The following is a 17007-nucleotide window of genomic DNA, read 5'->3' as shown; positions in this document are numbered from 1 at the left end:
CCTCCCGGAGCGGCCCCGAGGGCAGAGCTGGGACCAGCGGCGCTGGGGGGAGGCCGTGCTGGGCGCGGGGCGAGCTCTGCCCGCGCCGAGGAAGAGCTGAACGGCACCTTTCGTCCTCAAGATGATGCAAGCTCTAGACCCACTGGCATCCCAAACGAGCTGAAGGAGAACAGGACTGTCCACCCCAGGGAGTAACTTCTTTCACACCTTCTCTCCTTCCAGCAGTTGTAACTCCCCTGTTCTTCCCCCCTCTTCTCACCCCTCCCTGCAGACGGGGCTGACGACTACGAGTACTATGACGAGTACACGCAAACGGAGCAGGACCCCTTCCTCCAGCAGCAGCCCTCAGAGGACCCTGACTGGTTTGAGGCATTTTTTGGCTACAGCGATAGCGGAAAAGGTACCTCTGAGGGGCGGACAGGGAGGCGAGGAATGGGTAAAATCCCAACGCTGCGCTTGCAGCATGAGCGTGGCAGGCCTCGGCTGCCAGCCTGCTCTCGAAATGCCTGCATCAAAGGGATGAGTTAGGAGGATTGTTTGCAGTGTTCTCCTTTGTATTTCTCTTGTAAGGAGCCTGTGTTTTATCTCCGGGTTTCACAGGATGGATTCTGATCATGCAGAACATTTCTGATTGCTACTACAAAAAAGCACAGGCTTATTTGTCTATAGACACTGTAGGATGTAATTGCTTTTTTCATGGGATATATGTTCTGTATTTATGCTGGGAACCAAATGTAGAGCAGGTTTCCTTTTTTTTTCTTTTCTTTTTTCTCAGTTGTGGGGTTTTTTCTTTTCTTTTCTTTTTCTGTTTTGCCAAACTTCTGGAGAGTAGGAAAGGGTCCTTAAGATTGCTCAGGAAACACAAAAAGAGAGACAGGGAAGTTGCCTGTGATGTCCCCTGGGTTATCGCCTGGTACAAGGAAAGCAGAGCTGGTGTGTAGCTGTCCCCAGCACGAATTGCTCCTGGCAGCCCGGGGTGGAGTGGAGTGGAGAGGTTAAGCATGGCGTAAGGAGCAGCGCTCAGGTGGTTCTCAGCAGGTGCCTGCTCCCCTGCAGCAATAGCCACCCAGGGGTGTTGTACAGTATAATGGTGATGGATGGCTTGTCCAGGGGAGATTTAGTGCCACGTTGAAACCAGGGCAATGCAAATCCAGACCCCTCCGCAATAAACACATGAAGGCAGATGCCTAGGACCAGCTCTGGCTCTTAATGCACCTGCTTCTACCACTGCTATAGAGGCAAATCTGGCCCTCGGCAAAGGAAGGGACTTGCCCCATTACAGCTCCATCGTAGACATGGCAGAGATAGCTGAGGAGCTCCTTATCCAAAGCTTGTTACAGCTTACAGTAGGCTCTGCAGCAATTCATAGCTGCTCCTGTGGCTGTTGAGCTGATGCGTAAATGCAATATCTGTTACCTGGGATGCTGCGGCCAGGAAGGCAGCCTTCTGCAGTCAAAAAATGCGAGAAGAAAAAGCAGGTGATGGAGGTGGAGAAGCTGAAAGTTAAACTAAAAGATCTCTATCCTTACCCTAGCAGACCCATGCTCCTCCAACCCCTGCAAGAACAATGGTATGTGTGAAAACAGAGGAAGAAGCTTTAGTTGTGTCTGCCCTGAGCCGTACACTGGGACTACGTGCGAGAAAGGTAATTTCTCTTCTGCTAATTTACACTCCCTATTTTGGCAACTAATGTTACTGTTACAGCTCTGTCAATGGAAGCAAACACAGGGCTTTATAAACCCACTCTTTGCTGGGGTGAGGGATTTGACAGCCCAGTCATGTTCATAGGTCTCACGCTTAGCTCCTCATCCAGACCAAAGTCTGTCTAAAGTGGTATCCAGTAAGACAGACTTCAGGTGTGCAGAGAGGATGTCTATATGGCAGGTGGGCAGTGGTGAGCTACTTGTCAGTCCTGCAGATTTTTTTTCAATAGATAATGTGAACAAGAATGGAAATCCCAAGTCCACTACAGACAGATGAAAGCCTCCTCAGAGATTCACAAGAAAGCGTGTCTTCCCACGATCCCTGTGAGGGCACAGCTCTTGTGCACATGCAAATGCTGATGAAGAACCTCGTGTCTGTTTTCCACAGTGAAGGACATGTGCCTGGAGAAAAGGTGCCACACGGGACACTGCCTAATTACATTAACTCCTCCTTACTTTCAGTGCAGCTGCAATCATCCCTACAAACTACCTGACTGCCAACGAGGTGAGCACAGCCCCATCAGAAAAGGCTCCAGCTTAGCGGGGTGCTGAGTGAATTGCGGTGGGGATGGCAAGGCGAGGTCGCCTCACTGCAGATGTTCAGCAGTGGGAGATCACATGCAGCCCACTGCAGAAGGTGGTCCTGCCCTGGTGCTTGAGTTTGCTATGGCTCCCATCTGTGGGGCTGATCAGTGATGAGTTATGCTTGATTTACAGGGTGGTGGTTCACTCACTGGTGAGACCACCTGTGATAAGTGCTTTTCAAGAGTTCATAAGATCTTGAAGACAACAGGCTAAGTGGGAGCTCTCCCCACTTTCTATTGCACATGCAAGTGGCTGTATAGCATTCAGCAGTGACAAGGCTGTTCTGTTTTCCATGTTGACAGCATCTTCACCGTGCAGACCAAACCCATGCAAAAATGGAGGTATCTGCATACGGCACAGGATCAGATCAAAATTCACCTGCGAGTGCCCCAAACCTTTCAGAGGGAGATTCTGTGAGATCGGTATGTCACAGCTCCAGGGGAGAGGGTAGGGGCGCATCCCCAAGACAGCCAAGGGCAGGCTTCACCCTGCAGTCAAACTGATTGATGCCGTCATCGCACCAAGTACCTGAATGCACCCGGGGAACTAGCCTCCTCAGGGAGAGTGATGGAGGAAGAGGTTGACTTCTGCAGCCACCATCAGCAAAGAGGCTCAAAACAGTTCCTATACTGATGTTTTCTAAGTGTGCTTCAGCAAGGTCCCACCGATATATAACGAGTGAGCACACATTTCCCAGAGGTTGCATGTCCCGTGGAGAAGGAACATTGGGCTCTCCTTAAACACTCGAAAGCTGATGTAGTGAAGATTCATGTCCACTTGCCTGTGACTCCCAAGGCTGGGGTACAGTCACTGACACACAGATGGGTGGCCAAGGGCATAGGATTACCCCAGCCTGCATAGAGAACCTTCTGCCTCTGCAGCACCACCATGGGCACCATACCCCACACATGTTTTCAAGGTGAATGATTTGTTTCTTTCTCTTTTAAAAGTTGATTTCACTTCAAACTCCATGTATACCACTACGTGCTCCACATTGCAGGTGCTTTTTCCTCCAGCTCGCCTACAGGTTAGGTTCACAACCCCACAATCTTCCTTTTGGCACACCCATTGCCCTAGCATGATAGCAGCTCTGCCCACTTCCGTCTAATACTGCCAATACCATTTCTTGCCTATGCCATTGACAGAGAGATTGTGCTTTGGCATTAAGGCACCTCTTAGCTGTTAGGTCTTTACCATGCAAAGATGTTTCAGGCATTTGAAGTCAATCAAGCTTCAAGTTGGACAGATGTTGGGACATTACTCTCATTTCTGGCCTGTGTAGGGTAAGGGATATCATTACATAACCCAGCAGGTGCTTCTAATTCTCCATAAAATGAATGTAGGTCAAGGATGGGAAGGAGGAGAAACCACTTTGGGCAAAGAATAACACAAAAGGCATTTTCATGTCATCATTGTCTTCCTACAGGACTGGATGACTGTTATGAAGAGGCCTCCTCCAAGTACAGAGGGAGAGTGAACCAAGCAATGAATGGCAAGACCTGCCTGCACTGGAATTCCCATGATCTCTTGGACTACCCTATTAATGCCTTTATGGAGGATGCTGACTCTTACGGCATTGGTGAACATAACTTCTGCAGGTAACATTTTGAAGAAGCAACTGTAGAGGTCTATATCGAAGAGAGCATGAGGACAAACTGCTCATGAATTTGATTAACTGATGGTGTTAATATCTCACAACTGCCTAGACACTGCCTATCTATAAAATACCAAGGATGTTAAGGGTGTGTTCCCTAAGTCACTGTACTGATGTGACGCTTCCAGAAAGAGCCCTCATTTCCCTGAATCGGTCCTTCATTTTTCTTAGGGTTAAGATAGGTATGGGGACAGTAAAATGGCAGAAGCCCCACTCTCCTTATCTCAGGCATCTTCTTTGTCAAATCTTAAGAAAGAGTACCTTTGGAAGTTTGGCTCTCATATGGGAGCATGAGGCTGCTCCCCTAAGCATCCTCAGCTCCTTTGCTGGTTTTGTGGAGATTTCCCCATTCCTGTTGGCTGATGCTCTGAACTGTTCCCTTCAGGAATCCCGATGAGGATGAAAAACCCTGGTGCTACATCAGAAAAAATCACAAAGTGGAATGGGACTTCTGTGACGTTTCACCCTGCTCAGGAACAGGTAAAGAATTAGAAGTGAACTGTTTGGCAGTGGGTAGGTGGTCCAGAGCAGCAGGTGACCCCTGTTACTTGGCTCCTCCAGTCTGATACTATTTCTGCATTACACATCTGCTGTCTCTTCCAATGCAGCTGAACAGAGCCCATGGCCAACAGACAGCCCAACAGACCCACCTGGATCAAATGAAATATTTAAAACATGTGGACAACCAGAAATTCAAAGGACACTCAAGAGGATCTATGGTGGAGCTAAGACTACACCTGGCAAACATCCCTGGATGGCATCTTTGCAGATAAAGACTTCAAAAAGGAGTGAACATTTCTGTGGTGGAGTGCTAATTAAAGCTTGCTGGGTTCTTACTGCTGGGCACTGCATTGAGTAGGTGCATGTCCTATGCCTAGGCTAGATAAACATATAAAAATCAGGATGGTTATTAAAGACAGTTTGGAATCCAAATTATTTGCAGTCCAAATGATTGCTGGGAATTAAACTTGCTGGGAATTAAACTGAAAGGAAAACATATATGTGAAAATAAGAACATATACATGAAAATATACATATACTTAAAATTCGTGCTTGCTTGCTGGAATAACAAATTAAATTTACCTCTCACTCATCCAAAATGAGCTAAAATAGTTGTATGAGAGGAAAAGAGGAGGCATGTAACAAAGTTGTGCAATGTATGAAAGAAGGACTCCCTCAGGGGATATTGGGAAACCATAAACAACATAATGTATTGCATCATAATTAAGATCTCGAGAACAGGCGAAATATGTTTTTTTCTTTCAATTGTTTATGTGCTAGCTAGCTTAGAATATGGCATTTCCTTCAACATTTTTGTTGAGCAGGTTGGAAACCACTATCCTTCGAAATTAGTAAATTACACACTGGAGATCATTCCGGCACAGATGATTTTAAGTACGCCCAGATAATGGCAAGCAACTGTACTCCCGTGTCTCCATGAGTTACCTCTCATCATCACAGCCACAGTAACAGACTGTGTGCACACTGCTACTCTTCCCCAAACTGCAAAGAAAAGTGTATTCATGCAGCTTTAAATCATTTAATTTCATGACTGAAAGATGTTAAGAGCCCATGTATTGTCCAACACCACTGCTTCCCTGACTAAGCTCTCCTATAATGATCTTAGGAAATCTTCTGGCCGTGCTCTACAAGAGGAAGCAATATCTTGAGTTGCAGATACTAAAGGTGCAGGTTTTCACCACAACTGATAGACAATGTCTGTGTGTAATTTACTTTTTTTTTTTTTCAGACAACCAGCAGAAAATCTCCAAGTAGCCCTTGGAAAGCAAGACCTCAAGAAGAGAGAGCGTCAAGAGCAAATATTTGATGTGGAGAAGGTCATTGTACATTACAAATACAGAGAGAAGGATGGTGTCCCACACAATGATATTGGTAAATCCCTTTTACTGAATATTCATGTGGTGCACTTCCAGCCTCAGTCATCTGAAGTGCCTCTCTCCAACTGAAGTCAATATAATATTCTGGAAATAATTAGGCCAAATTGTGATTTAGACCCATTTGAATCTTTGGAATGTGAATTGTGATGGGCAGGCAGAAGTCACTGGCAGTGAGAGGTAAAAAAATAGGGGCAGGTCCAGGACGTAGTGCAAATAGCACATTAGGCATATGCAACTTTGCAGAGGATTGGATCACAGACTGGTAATGATGGCTAGGAATTAAAATTATCTATGAATACTTTTTGTTCTTTATCTTCTCTCCAGCACTACTTAAATTGAAGCCAGTTGATGGTCACTGTGCAGTGGAAACAAAGTATGTGAAAACAGCATGCCTGCCTAACTTCTTCTTTCCTGTTGGAACTGACTGCTTCATTTCTGGATGGGGTGTGACAGAGACAGGTATTTATGGGCTCGCTGGATTTTGGTGGGTACTTCCATGGCAAGGTGGGCTGGTACTTTCAGTAGCAGTTGCCAGATCCAAATGTGGACCTAGGTACTTAGTGAAACCAAGACCTGGAATTCAAAGCTAAGGATGGCTAAACCCTGCCATGGAAATTACTCATTATCAGCAATCTCCAACTGCTAGACCAACCAAACTTTTCAGAGTTCTGAAAAAATCCTTTTCACATTTTTTTTGCTTGCCATCTGACACACCATGTCATGGTTTCAGCTGAAGCCAGCAACAGAAGTAAGAAGGTATCAAGAGAGAGGCTATTGTATAGTTTGTGTGTTTCAAGACGGGACCAAGAAAGACAGGAACTTTCACATGGTTTTCCAGCCCATTGGGTCAGATAAAGCTTTCAGAAGCAGCATCTGGATCTTCAGATGCGCTGAAAAATAAAAAAAAAAATCCAAAGCTTTTCAAGTTCAACCAGCTCTATCCAAAACCTTTCTTGCCCGCAGTAAATCCTAAGGGGAGAAATTACTATGCTTAAAAAAAGGTAATGGCAATTTTCTGAAAAATGCATTTTCTCATGTTCTGATTGATGTTGCTGTAAAGCAGCAGAAGGAAACTGTGTCACTCAGGCTGCAGTAGGTGTCCTAGTGCTTTGTGACTGATACAGCCTGATACGATACATAGGACCAAATTCTCCCTTCTGATGGTCTCATTGAAGTCCACAAGAGACAAGCATGTTCATTTGATCAAAATGCACCAACTGAATTTAATGGACATTTTTTAAAAGTTCCAAATAAAAAATCTCTCTTAAAAAGGGTACAGGGAAATTTCTTTTTTCCCCCAACAAAGAATACCAAGTACCCTGTAAGTATTCAAACTAGATGGCTCCTTCTTTGGGCAGAGCTATTATTAGCATTTCAGGAAATCACTGCAGAAATGGAATATTTCCTGAAACTCGAGCAGAACTAAACTTATAAACCACCTTTAATTACGTACAGATGTAGTGCTTTGAAACTCTGGCTATTGCCTTTAGATGTCAAGTTATGTCTTTAGATTCACTATAATTAATCATTGCTCTTAAATATTGTATGATTTTCAGTTTTCATCTATTCCATTAGCCTGCATGTTAAAACATCGAATGGCACCAGTCTGAGAAGTGCTGAGCAGCTCAAAGTCCCATTGGGACCCGTGGGAGCTGCAGACAACCAGCACCTTTGAAAAGCAGGATTACATGGGTAGAGCTAATCGGAGCCAAATTCGGAATACCTGACTTTGCTTTTGTTCAGGCAACAACTTGATGTCCTGAGTGAAGCTTCCAGGCTCCAACCCTAACCCTTATCATTTCAGACAGATACTTATTTTCTTCCCAGGCTAGCCCATGCATCCCCCCTGTTCTTACCCCTTCCCATCCAAATGGCAAGCAAGCTCCTATTTTGAACAAAGACAACATGTAACAGGATTGGGAGGAAGGTGACTCCATTTTTTTGGTGCACATCCCATAGATGAAGTATCCCGTCAGCTGTTAGATGCCAATGTCAAGCTGATTTCGCAGAGGAAATGCAATGCACCCAGAGCATATGATCACATACTGGATGAAAGCATGTTTTGTGCAGGAAATCTTCAGAGACCCAGAGCGGACTCTTGTCAGGTCTGTTGCTTTTTCTGTATTTGAAGACTAATTTTTTGTGTAAATAGTCAGGCTGTGCAGAGTAATAGCTTTGGCAGGATGCTGCATATGTATCTGTTTCTCCCATCAGTGTATTTCAACAGCCATCGTCTTTCTTCAGTACGGTTTGAGATGTATATCCCTAGAGCTAATGTTGTCACTGTCAGCCACAGGCAGATGTATGGAAGCTACAGACTAGACTGGAAAGTTTGGCTTCTGAGGCAGTTTGTCATAATAACCTGAAAACTTGCCTTTTTTCCCTCAGTTTTACTATGGCCTCTGCCATGAGCACCAATTCTAATGATTTTCACTATCAGAGCTAAGGCTTGCAGGGAAAGTCAGGATTGATATTTCTTTTCATTACAGCTAGTGCACAGGTGAAGCAAGTTCATATTTATACTGTTGTAAGATAGGGAAGAGTTTGAACAATGCTTCCTGAGGTGCGAACTACCACTGCAACCATACTTTGCAATAGAAATCACCAATAAAACAAAAATTTAGACCAGCCAGTTTAGAATAAAGTTATTTTGAGGGGTGTAGGAGAGATCAAGTGTTTTCATTTATGCCAAGGATCACATCATGGCGTATCTCAGCAATATAATGTGGAGCTCAGGCTGCAAATGCCTGGTACTTTCATGCCTGAGAAATTTCCTGTGACTTTGTCAGATATACGTCACAGGCTTCACAAACAAAAACTTACCAAACTTTTTCGATGTATCATTTGACCTGGTTCCAGAACTGCAAGCCTACTCAGGAACTGAGCAGAATCTGATGGTACATCTGATAGGAAAAGACCATCATTATAGCTTCAAAGTCTTATAAAGGGAGAGGAGCATTCTTATTTTGATTAACGTTTTGCTTCATGTTTTGAATGTGTGTGCTTTTTCTTTTCAGGGAGATTCTGGAGGCCCACTAACTTGTGTCGAAAATGGCTCCTATTATGTATATGGCCTTGTGAGCTGGGGTGAGGAGTGTGGGTTAAAAAACAAGCCAGGGGTTTATACCCAGGTGACAACATTTCTCAGTTGGATTAAATCCAAAATTCGGTCTGAGTCAAGGTTACTTCATTAGGAGACAGGTATGGAATGACAAAAGGTAAGACTGAGATATTTACTTATTTTTATCATTTCCCCAAATGCCTCCTCTTTGATCAAAAACATTATTGATATTTCCTCATGGCCTACATGGGGCATCCTTCACCACCATCTTTAAAATAGCCTTAGAGTGTTTAATAGAATGACAGTGACAGTGTTCCTGTTGGGGGCTTTGAAATAAGCCCAGATTTTGTAGGCAAAACAGATCAGAAAGTAAAGCAACTCCATTTCTTCCCCAAATCAGAACCGCAGCTGCCAATGTTTCCAGTTTTGCTTTTCAAGCCCTGAAAATTCTGCAGGTTCAGCTGCTGTCACCCTTTCCCTCTTCACCTCATGCCCGTGGCTAAGGTGTGTTTTTTCTGCACTCATTGGACCCTGACACCTCAAAGCCATTGATGTGTGCTCCTTAAAGCCAGTACCACTTTTCACATACATAAAAATCATCATGTGCCTATGGCAAATAACCACAAATTCCATCAGTGGTGCATTCCAGATTGAAAGAGAAAAAAAGAAAATCACTATTAGAATTATCCACTTTATTCCTGATTAAAGGATAATTACTTATTATGCTCCCAATCTACAACAGTATATATGGGCTTAACCTCAGCTCATACCAGTGAGACGCAGGGGGTATTAAATACCATTATAAAAATGGGTCTAAAGCTATTAGATAATTCATGGGTTTTCACAAGTTTTGCATTCTAATTGTATATTTTTTTGCCCAATGCTTCTGCAGCCCTATACAGAAATTTGAAAGACAGGGGACTGGTATTAAATCAGGACATAACGAATAGACGTGTTTGTGAAGAGTCAATTTGTTAAAACAGTAATGTGCCTTTCATCTGAATTGCAGGGTTTACAACCTTCTCTAAACAGCTACCTAATCTATCAGTAGCTACCCCTATTGCCATAATTTCTAACAAACTAATTCTGATTTTTTGCTTTGGAAGATTTGAAAAAAGCTGAAGAACTAATTGTGATCTGAATGCATCCTCTTAATCCTGTTAAGAACAAAGTCTCTGATGTCGCCAAAAGGCATGCCCTTGGTTAGTCAATGATAACTTTGCTTCCACTGGCCTTTGTCTTGTTCATCTGTTAAGCCACCTGAATCATGCTTTTGCATTCTCTTAGGTCAATGGCACCAGTAATCCAGGAACATAAAAACCTCCAAAGATTACAAGTATGGAATAAGATTAATCTGATTTATTCTTTACAAATTATATTCTACCAATCGAGATCATTCATCTGTAGTACAAAGCTGAGCCTGCCAGTCACCTAGTACTAATTTCATTTACAGCTTTAAATAAATATCAGATTCTGTAATACATACAGTGATAAAATAGCCACACAAAAATAGAAAGATGTTATAAATTGCAATGTTTAGGCTGCTTTTTAAAACAAAAAGTTCTCAGACGCCACCTATTGTGCTTCCCAGAAAACTGGAAAAGCTACAGGATTTGCAGGACAAGATAAAAATCTATTTGTGTAATGTCATGTTTCTGTTTACTGCTGATACAACTGCATTTTCCTTCTCTTGACTTGCAGAATTTCTGAAGCATCAGGGTTGACTGTGACCTGCTGACATCCTTCCATCTCCAATTGGTCCTGTTAAATCAAACTAATATTGTGAGGACAGCCAGTGGACAGGAAGAGGTTTATAACAATTATTCTATAAACATATTTGTATACTAAAAATTAGCTCAACTGGTGAACAAATGAACAAAATATGAATCACTGCTCTGCACTGAGCAAATCTCTACAATGGAAAAGCGCAAAAAATGGAGCCATTCCTTTAAGCCAGAGACTACACATGCCAAAGGATTGAATGTGCTCAAGTCCTAATTTCTAATTTGAGCCCTAAATAAAAAGAAAATCAGCAAACACCTGAGTTCCAAGTGGATTACACACCTGTAGATTTCCCTGGGACCGGACCATCAGATCATTATCATATGTAGGACTTAAAAAGATATTGCCTGCAGTCCCCACTGCCTGCATTCCTCAACCACAGTTATAATTTATTTCCTAAGTTACTTTTCAGATAGGAATGCAAATCATGGATATGTTCTGTTTCTCTTGGGCTGGCTTATGTTTGACCTGTTGCTAAAGTTAAAATTTAATTGAAAAAAGTATTTAGAGTGCAGAACTTCTCTTTTATTGTAACTTGATGTTTCCTAACTGTAGGGTCTACAAAGTCCCTGTATGGACTTTTGCTCTCTTGTGCTGGGACATTGCAGATTGGGAATCATCCCTGTGGAGGTAGGGAGAAGGAAAAACTGGAAGATCTCAGCTTGTAATTTCTTGCATCTTGGGCTGGATAGAGATGGAGGAGGCCGGAGCATTCCCCCTTTGCAAAAACCCTCCCACAGTACTGGGGAGCCTCCCATAGCACACGTTATGCTTTTAGGAGTCTACACTGATCCTGTCAATACAGTTGCCAGTGGAGATTACATGGCGACACAGATGTGTCTTGCCGAAATCAGGAAAAGAGAATCCCTTCCACCTCTACTTCTGCTTTCCATGGAGGTACCAGGACACTTGGAGACCTGACAACATCCACAAGTTAAGGGAAACACATCTCATAGTATAAGTAAATCCTATCCAGTGGCACTTCCTAGTCCCTACTGGAATTCCTCAGCCATGACAGCGCTGAATTCTCTTGAGAGGTTTCTTCAAATTAAGGTATACACAGAGCCACAAAGCTTGATGAGGGAAGTATATATATTCGGTTCAAACAGTGGGGAGAACTGTAGACTCCAGGGAGCATTCAAAAGCATTAAACAGGATGTGTGCCTGTCTGTCTTCTAGAGAGCAGAGCTGTTGGGGTTTGTGAGAACGGTTTACTCTACTTACAACTCCAGGTCTGTACTGAGCAGAAGCACCCTGCAATCCCATTTCCCGAATGTATGCCAACTCAGCAGCTCTTCTTGCCATTTCAACTTTGTGAGAACCTGGGGGAGTCCAGCCGATGCCTCTGAGCCAGTTCAAGTCAGACTTGTATTTTACCTGAGAAAATGAACCATACACCAATGTATATTGTTTTGTTTGGCTCTAATCAAACCACATGCCCTGGGTATTCAAGAGAGAGCATATAAAGAGCAACAGAGTCAATAATAGACAAATCATTAATTTTCAGCAAACAGTCTGTAGTTCTTCCAAGAATGTGATTTTTTTGACAGATAAGGTCTTGGCACTTGGAAAGACAGTGTCGCTCAGCTATACTTACATCACTCTGCAGCTTGTAGGCCTGCTTTGCATGCTTCACATTTAGCTGCTCAGGATCACAAGTGTATTGGTGCAAAGGCTGCCTGTAGTTAACATTGCTTGCAAGCTGCTGGCTTCTCTTAGCATGGAGGAATCCTGGCTGGTTGAGGTGACTCTGGAATTGTGCCTTGTTTTGGGCATATCCACTCCTGTATTGGTTGTCACTCTGGAGTTTCCCCACTCTGAGAACATGTCTGATTTTGGGATCATCATTTGCACTGAGGAATCCAATCTGCTGGCCTCTGTCTTTCAGGAAGGCTTCTCTGTATTTGTACTGCAGGAAAGGCAGAGGAAAAACTCATTTTCACATTTAGATTACCTTCAAATTCTGTTATTTCATAACTTACCCTCTCCTAGCTATCAATAACGTTTCCTGTAGTGCACGAAGGCCAAGGGTTTGTTTGATATCAAATTACATCTCCTAATCTAACAAGACATTTTAGAAGAATGCCCTTTGTGCTAATTTTTAAAGGAGTAGACAGACTTAGGGAGCGCAAAATACTCATAAAAAAACTGTCAGAGGTCTTCTTATTGTTGCACTCTTGGGCATACCCAATACACAGCTCAAGCAATGAAGGTCCTCCATCTTCAGCTTTCTTGCCAACTGTGGTCTTCCATGTTCAAAGATGAGCCACTTTATTCTAGACCATGCTTTAACTATTCATAGCCTAGTTTTTATTTTATTTTACTACATCATAAGATGCTTCCTTCCCAAGAATAACTCTTTGAAGTGAAAGAGAGCAGTCTGGTATTGGACATTATTAATGGGAGTCTATAGTTGAAAATTTGCCCTTAACTGGCATTTGGTTTCACCGGGTCACCAATTTTCCAAACCAGAAAAAGGTTCACTTACACCAGAATTCACCCATTTTTACAGGGTGAGGGTGGCATGGGAAGAGGGTTGGGAAGTGTTTGAAACAGAGCAGTTCTTACATCACTAGCAATCTCTCTTGAAGCTTTTGCTGTCTGGAATGGGATGGCGTCAATCCTAAAATCATAGCCAGATGCCCTTGTCTGTTCCCAAGATGTTTTATACAATTTCTGTGTTGAAAAGAAAAGAACAAAACAGTCATTTCCCCCTGCAGTTTCTTAAATGCAGTCCCATAACTGCAATAATAAATGTTTTATCCTACTGGGTTTATTTGTATGAAGAGTCATCAGTACCATCTCCAAGGTTTTGATCCAGTTCTACAGCACTTCAACTTCTTCTCTATTCACCATAATGATAAAATGCCTCATCTGAAAAGTGCCACCAGGGTTTCCTTTTGTACTTGAATGTGGTTGTTTTTGATGTGATTTAATTTCTATTAGAAACTGTGATGCATCAGTCACATCAATATTGCATTGACATTGCCCTTATTCTCTCTTTTGATGCATCCACTTGCAGTGTCTTGGGTTTCATGGCATCATAATTTCAATACCAGTTATTTAAAGCCTTTCAACTGATCCCTGTCTCTATCCTTAGCCACATGTGGCTTCATTAACTCATGTGGAATAACAGCCGGTTCTAACATATTTAATGTGACTTTGAGGATGTGAAATACATTTACATCCTGAAGAGAAATTGCTCTAGATTTGGTTCTTCTTCCATTAGTAGATTTCTTAAAATAGCTTCCAGTCTGCAGGTTCTGCTACACAGCCATGGCATCTTAGCTGACACTTTTGGCTGTCCCTTTCTGATTTTATTAATTTGCATTCTGTAACACTTTAATTCATCCTTTCTGGGGTTTGTGGCCATATGAAAACAAGCACAAAATCCACTTCATATTTCAAAAGATATTCTGTTTCACTGGTGAATTTAGTGCTAGGTGGTGCTTAATTTGTAGGTAAACTGAGATGCCAGAAATCCTGAAAGACAGCCTGGGTAGAAGCAATGCAAGCATTACTGTAGACCCTGCTAACAGGTCTAGGTATGATATTTCATTTGTGTGCAATCACCCTTTTGCCTTTTTACCTTGTCCTCTATCACTTCAAAGAATATAAATCCTGTTTGTTTCTTTCACCTACAGAGCACCTATCACCAAACAAGGAACTCAAAGCTTCTCATAAACTAAGGTCAATGACCCTACAGTTAAGGACAACAGCTAATAAATCAAGGAACAGTATATTAGGAATAGACTGAGTGCCTCTGTCTGGCATAATGCAGAAACAAAATCCCTTTAAACCAATTCCACTCACTGATCCAGCTGCATCCAGGTTGTGCACAATTGACAACTGTGCCTAAGGGATCAGTTCAACACAGTGTTGCAGCGCCATAAAGATAGATTATATAGTCAAGGAAAGAGGATTCTCTATCCTACTCCACCCAAACATAAGTTTAAATTTGTAACTAACCATACCTATACTGAAGGACTAAAATCCTTAATAATAGCTTCCTGCCCCAGTAAGCAGAAGAAATTCACAAAAGACAGACTTTTCCTGATCCCTCTAGCCCAAATCTAGCAACATGTTGGCTGTCCACAGGCCCTGTTTTTTTCAGTTTTGGTCAGGCTTAGAGAACCTGGTTTCTACATATACATGAAAGTTTTTCACTCCCAAGCAAGTTTGTTTTCCTCATTTCCCAAGTCAACTCCCGTAAGTAAAAGGCTTGCTTACATCACTAATCTGAAGTGCATTCTGGCGGGCTCGGATAAAATCCGGATGATCAGGAGGAAGCGTGTACCTGTGCCTGGCTTCAGAGTCTCCAGCCTTGTACAATCTCTGTGGAGTCAAAAGTCATTGAAGGTAACTGATACTGGAAGCGATGTCGAGATCAATTCTTTTATGCATTATAGTACAAGAAAAGTTAAGATCACTTATAGTAAAATGAAACCTACGTCACTGCACTGGAGGTAGCTGGTTTTAGCATGAATCAAATCTGGAGAGTCAACCACAGCAGTGAACTTCAAACTTTCTGGCTTCTGACGGTACTTTATCTGAGAGGAGGAGGAAGCAACAAAAACAAAGGAAAAAAAAACTAAAACACAGGATGTTTCTGTTAATGACATATCAAAATTCCAAGTGTGTGATAACTGGAATAAACCATAAAAGCCACCTACCCAAAGCTACAGTATTAAAAACATACTGTTCTGCTTAAGCCTCAGTTGCTCTTTCAGCTAGGGAATGGGGATGCTGTTGTATCATTGATGTGGTACCCAGGCACCAAACTTCTTTTTTTGTGTGTGTGCAAGAAGGACTTCCTACTGAAAATTCACATGCAAAATGCTTTCATACACTACGTTTTTGACAGCTCATAATTTTTCTCCATTAATGCATGATACTGAGCAGGCAAATGCCCCTTCAGTGTAGTTGTCAATGCTGTATCTTTCTGTATCACTTCCATAACCACCTGCTCAGAATTTCATAATGGAGTTTACTGCATTTATTTATTGCTGCATGTTTTGTTTATACTCTTGTGTTTCATTCGGAATGGAAAATATTCAGCAGGTGTCACACAGTGGACTTGCATCTCCAGTACTGCTTCTTGGTAACTTACACCTTGTATAAACAGGCTCCCACATCAAAAGGAAATGATAAGCTACATTCGTAAGTGTCATGTAACAAGGAGCCTTGATGGTAAACAATTCCTACAGACGTGCTATCCCATGAAAGATTTATCAGTTACCTCGCTGATGAGCTCTCCAGCCTTCTTTACACTTTCTATCTGCGGAGATCTCAGAGCCATCCAACCAACTCCTTTCATGAAGTTCAGGTCTGATTTATAACGATGCTGTTAAAAATGAAAATCGTTGGCTATCAGTTTTGTATCCACCGCTATTAAGGTTTTTTTAAAAAGAATCCCTGATTCATATTAACATTTTGAGGTTTTTCATTTGCCATGCACATATCACATCGTAAAGCCAAACTGTTTGCATTTGTTCATTCCACCAGGAATTAAATAATGTATCATATGCAAGTTACAAGAGAAGGCCCCATGAGTGAATTAGTATGACTCAAAGCAGTAAGTAATAACCTGTTTGTACTGGGTGTAAGAGAACCCCTTTTGAAATAATTTCTGAGGTGAGTTCAAGTCAGGAATACTAATTATTTTATCTGGTGCATGCTTCCTCATTAACCCCATTTCTAGGAGGACATATTACTCTTTCTTTACTCACATTAAAGGCTGGCTCTACCTCCCAATCCAGTAAAGAAAACAAGGCAGACCCAATAAAATGTGAAAGCCAGTAAAGTACCCACAACCCCAACAATTCTGACTTCTCCTTCAGAGTGACAGTGGCTCACTGTGACTTCAATCATCCATTTTTTCAGGTTGGGGGTTTTTTTCCCCTATATGCAAAAGGACATAACAGCCAGCTAGCTCAAGCGTGTTGTACACTTCTCCACTAGATAGTAAGGGTATTGGACAAAACCACCTTCATCATTTCTCTGGATTCCTGAGGGGAACCTGTGGGGTCTAAAGGCAAAGACTCAGGTGCTGAGGTTCTTATTCATCTTCTACCTGTCCCTTTGTAGGCAAGCTCTGAAGTACATGCTGTTAGAGTCTAAGGAAATGCCACTTTCCTATCATGTGGGCCGCCACAACCACACATCAGTAAATAGTAAAAAATCCTGCCTTCCTAGATCTAACTACCTGCATGCTGTCTGTTAGCCTTTAGAGAAAGCAGCTGGAAAGGCAAAGAACTGCATCTAGCAACAGCTTTTATACCATCCCAAGAATATCCCAAAAAAGTTCTGTCAATGAAGAGTACG

General features: G+C 42.4%; 2 protein-coding genes across 2 annotated transcripts in view; one reads left to right on the top strand and one right to left on the bottom strand.

Annotated features, from left to right (window-relative positions):
* Positions 1–271: 271 nt before the first annotated feature.
* Positions 272–9034, top strand: HABP2 (hyaluronan binding protein 2; the record flags this gene model as incomplete). Its single annotated transcript, XM_010283887.1, has 11 exons — positions 272–400; positions 1535–1645; positions 2092–2208; positions 2591–2710; positions 3715–3886; positions 4328–4422; positions 4551–4797; positions 5693–5835; positions 6165–6299; positions 7800–7945; positions 8858–9034. Coding segments are annotated over 11 exons (1592 nt in total), but the record flags the coding sequence as incomplete, so codon positions are not given.
* A 1207-nt stretch (positions 9035–10241) lies between these two features.
* Positions 10242–17007, bottom strand: part of NRAP (nebulin-related anchoring protein) — a 53005-nt gene continuing 46239 nt past the window's right edge. Inside the window, exons 36-42 of the mRNA XM_010283874.1 lie at positions 15923–16027; positions 15135–15233; positions 14914–15018; positions 13252–13359; positions 12281–12592; positions 11908–12060; positions 10242–10662 (exon numbers count right to left, since the gene is read on the bottom strand). Of these exons, the coding sequence (XP_010282176.1) occupies positions 10561–10662; positions 11908–12060; positions 12281–12592; positions 13252–13359; positions 14914–15018; positions 15135–15233; positions 15923–16027 (984 nt within the window). The 3' untranslated portion in view covers positions 10242–10560. The remainder of the gene's footprint in view (positions 10663–11907; positions 12061–12280; positions 12593–13251; positions 13360–14913; positions 15019–15134; positions 15234–15922; positions 16028–17007) is intronic.

This window comes from Phaethon lepturus, unplaced genomic scaffold (genome assembly GCF_000687285.1).
Source record: "Phaethon lepturus isolate BGI_N335 unplaced genomic scaffold, ASM68728v1 scaffold18780, whole genome shotgun sequence".
Classification (NCBI taxonomy): domain Eukaryota; kingdom Metazoa; phylum Chordata; class Aves; order Phaethontiformes; family Phaethontidae; genus Phaethon; species Phaethon lepturus.
Note: the sequence above shows the minus strand (reverse complement) of the source record. Positions and strands in the feature narration are given on the sequence as shown.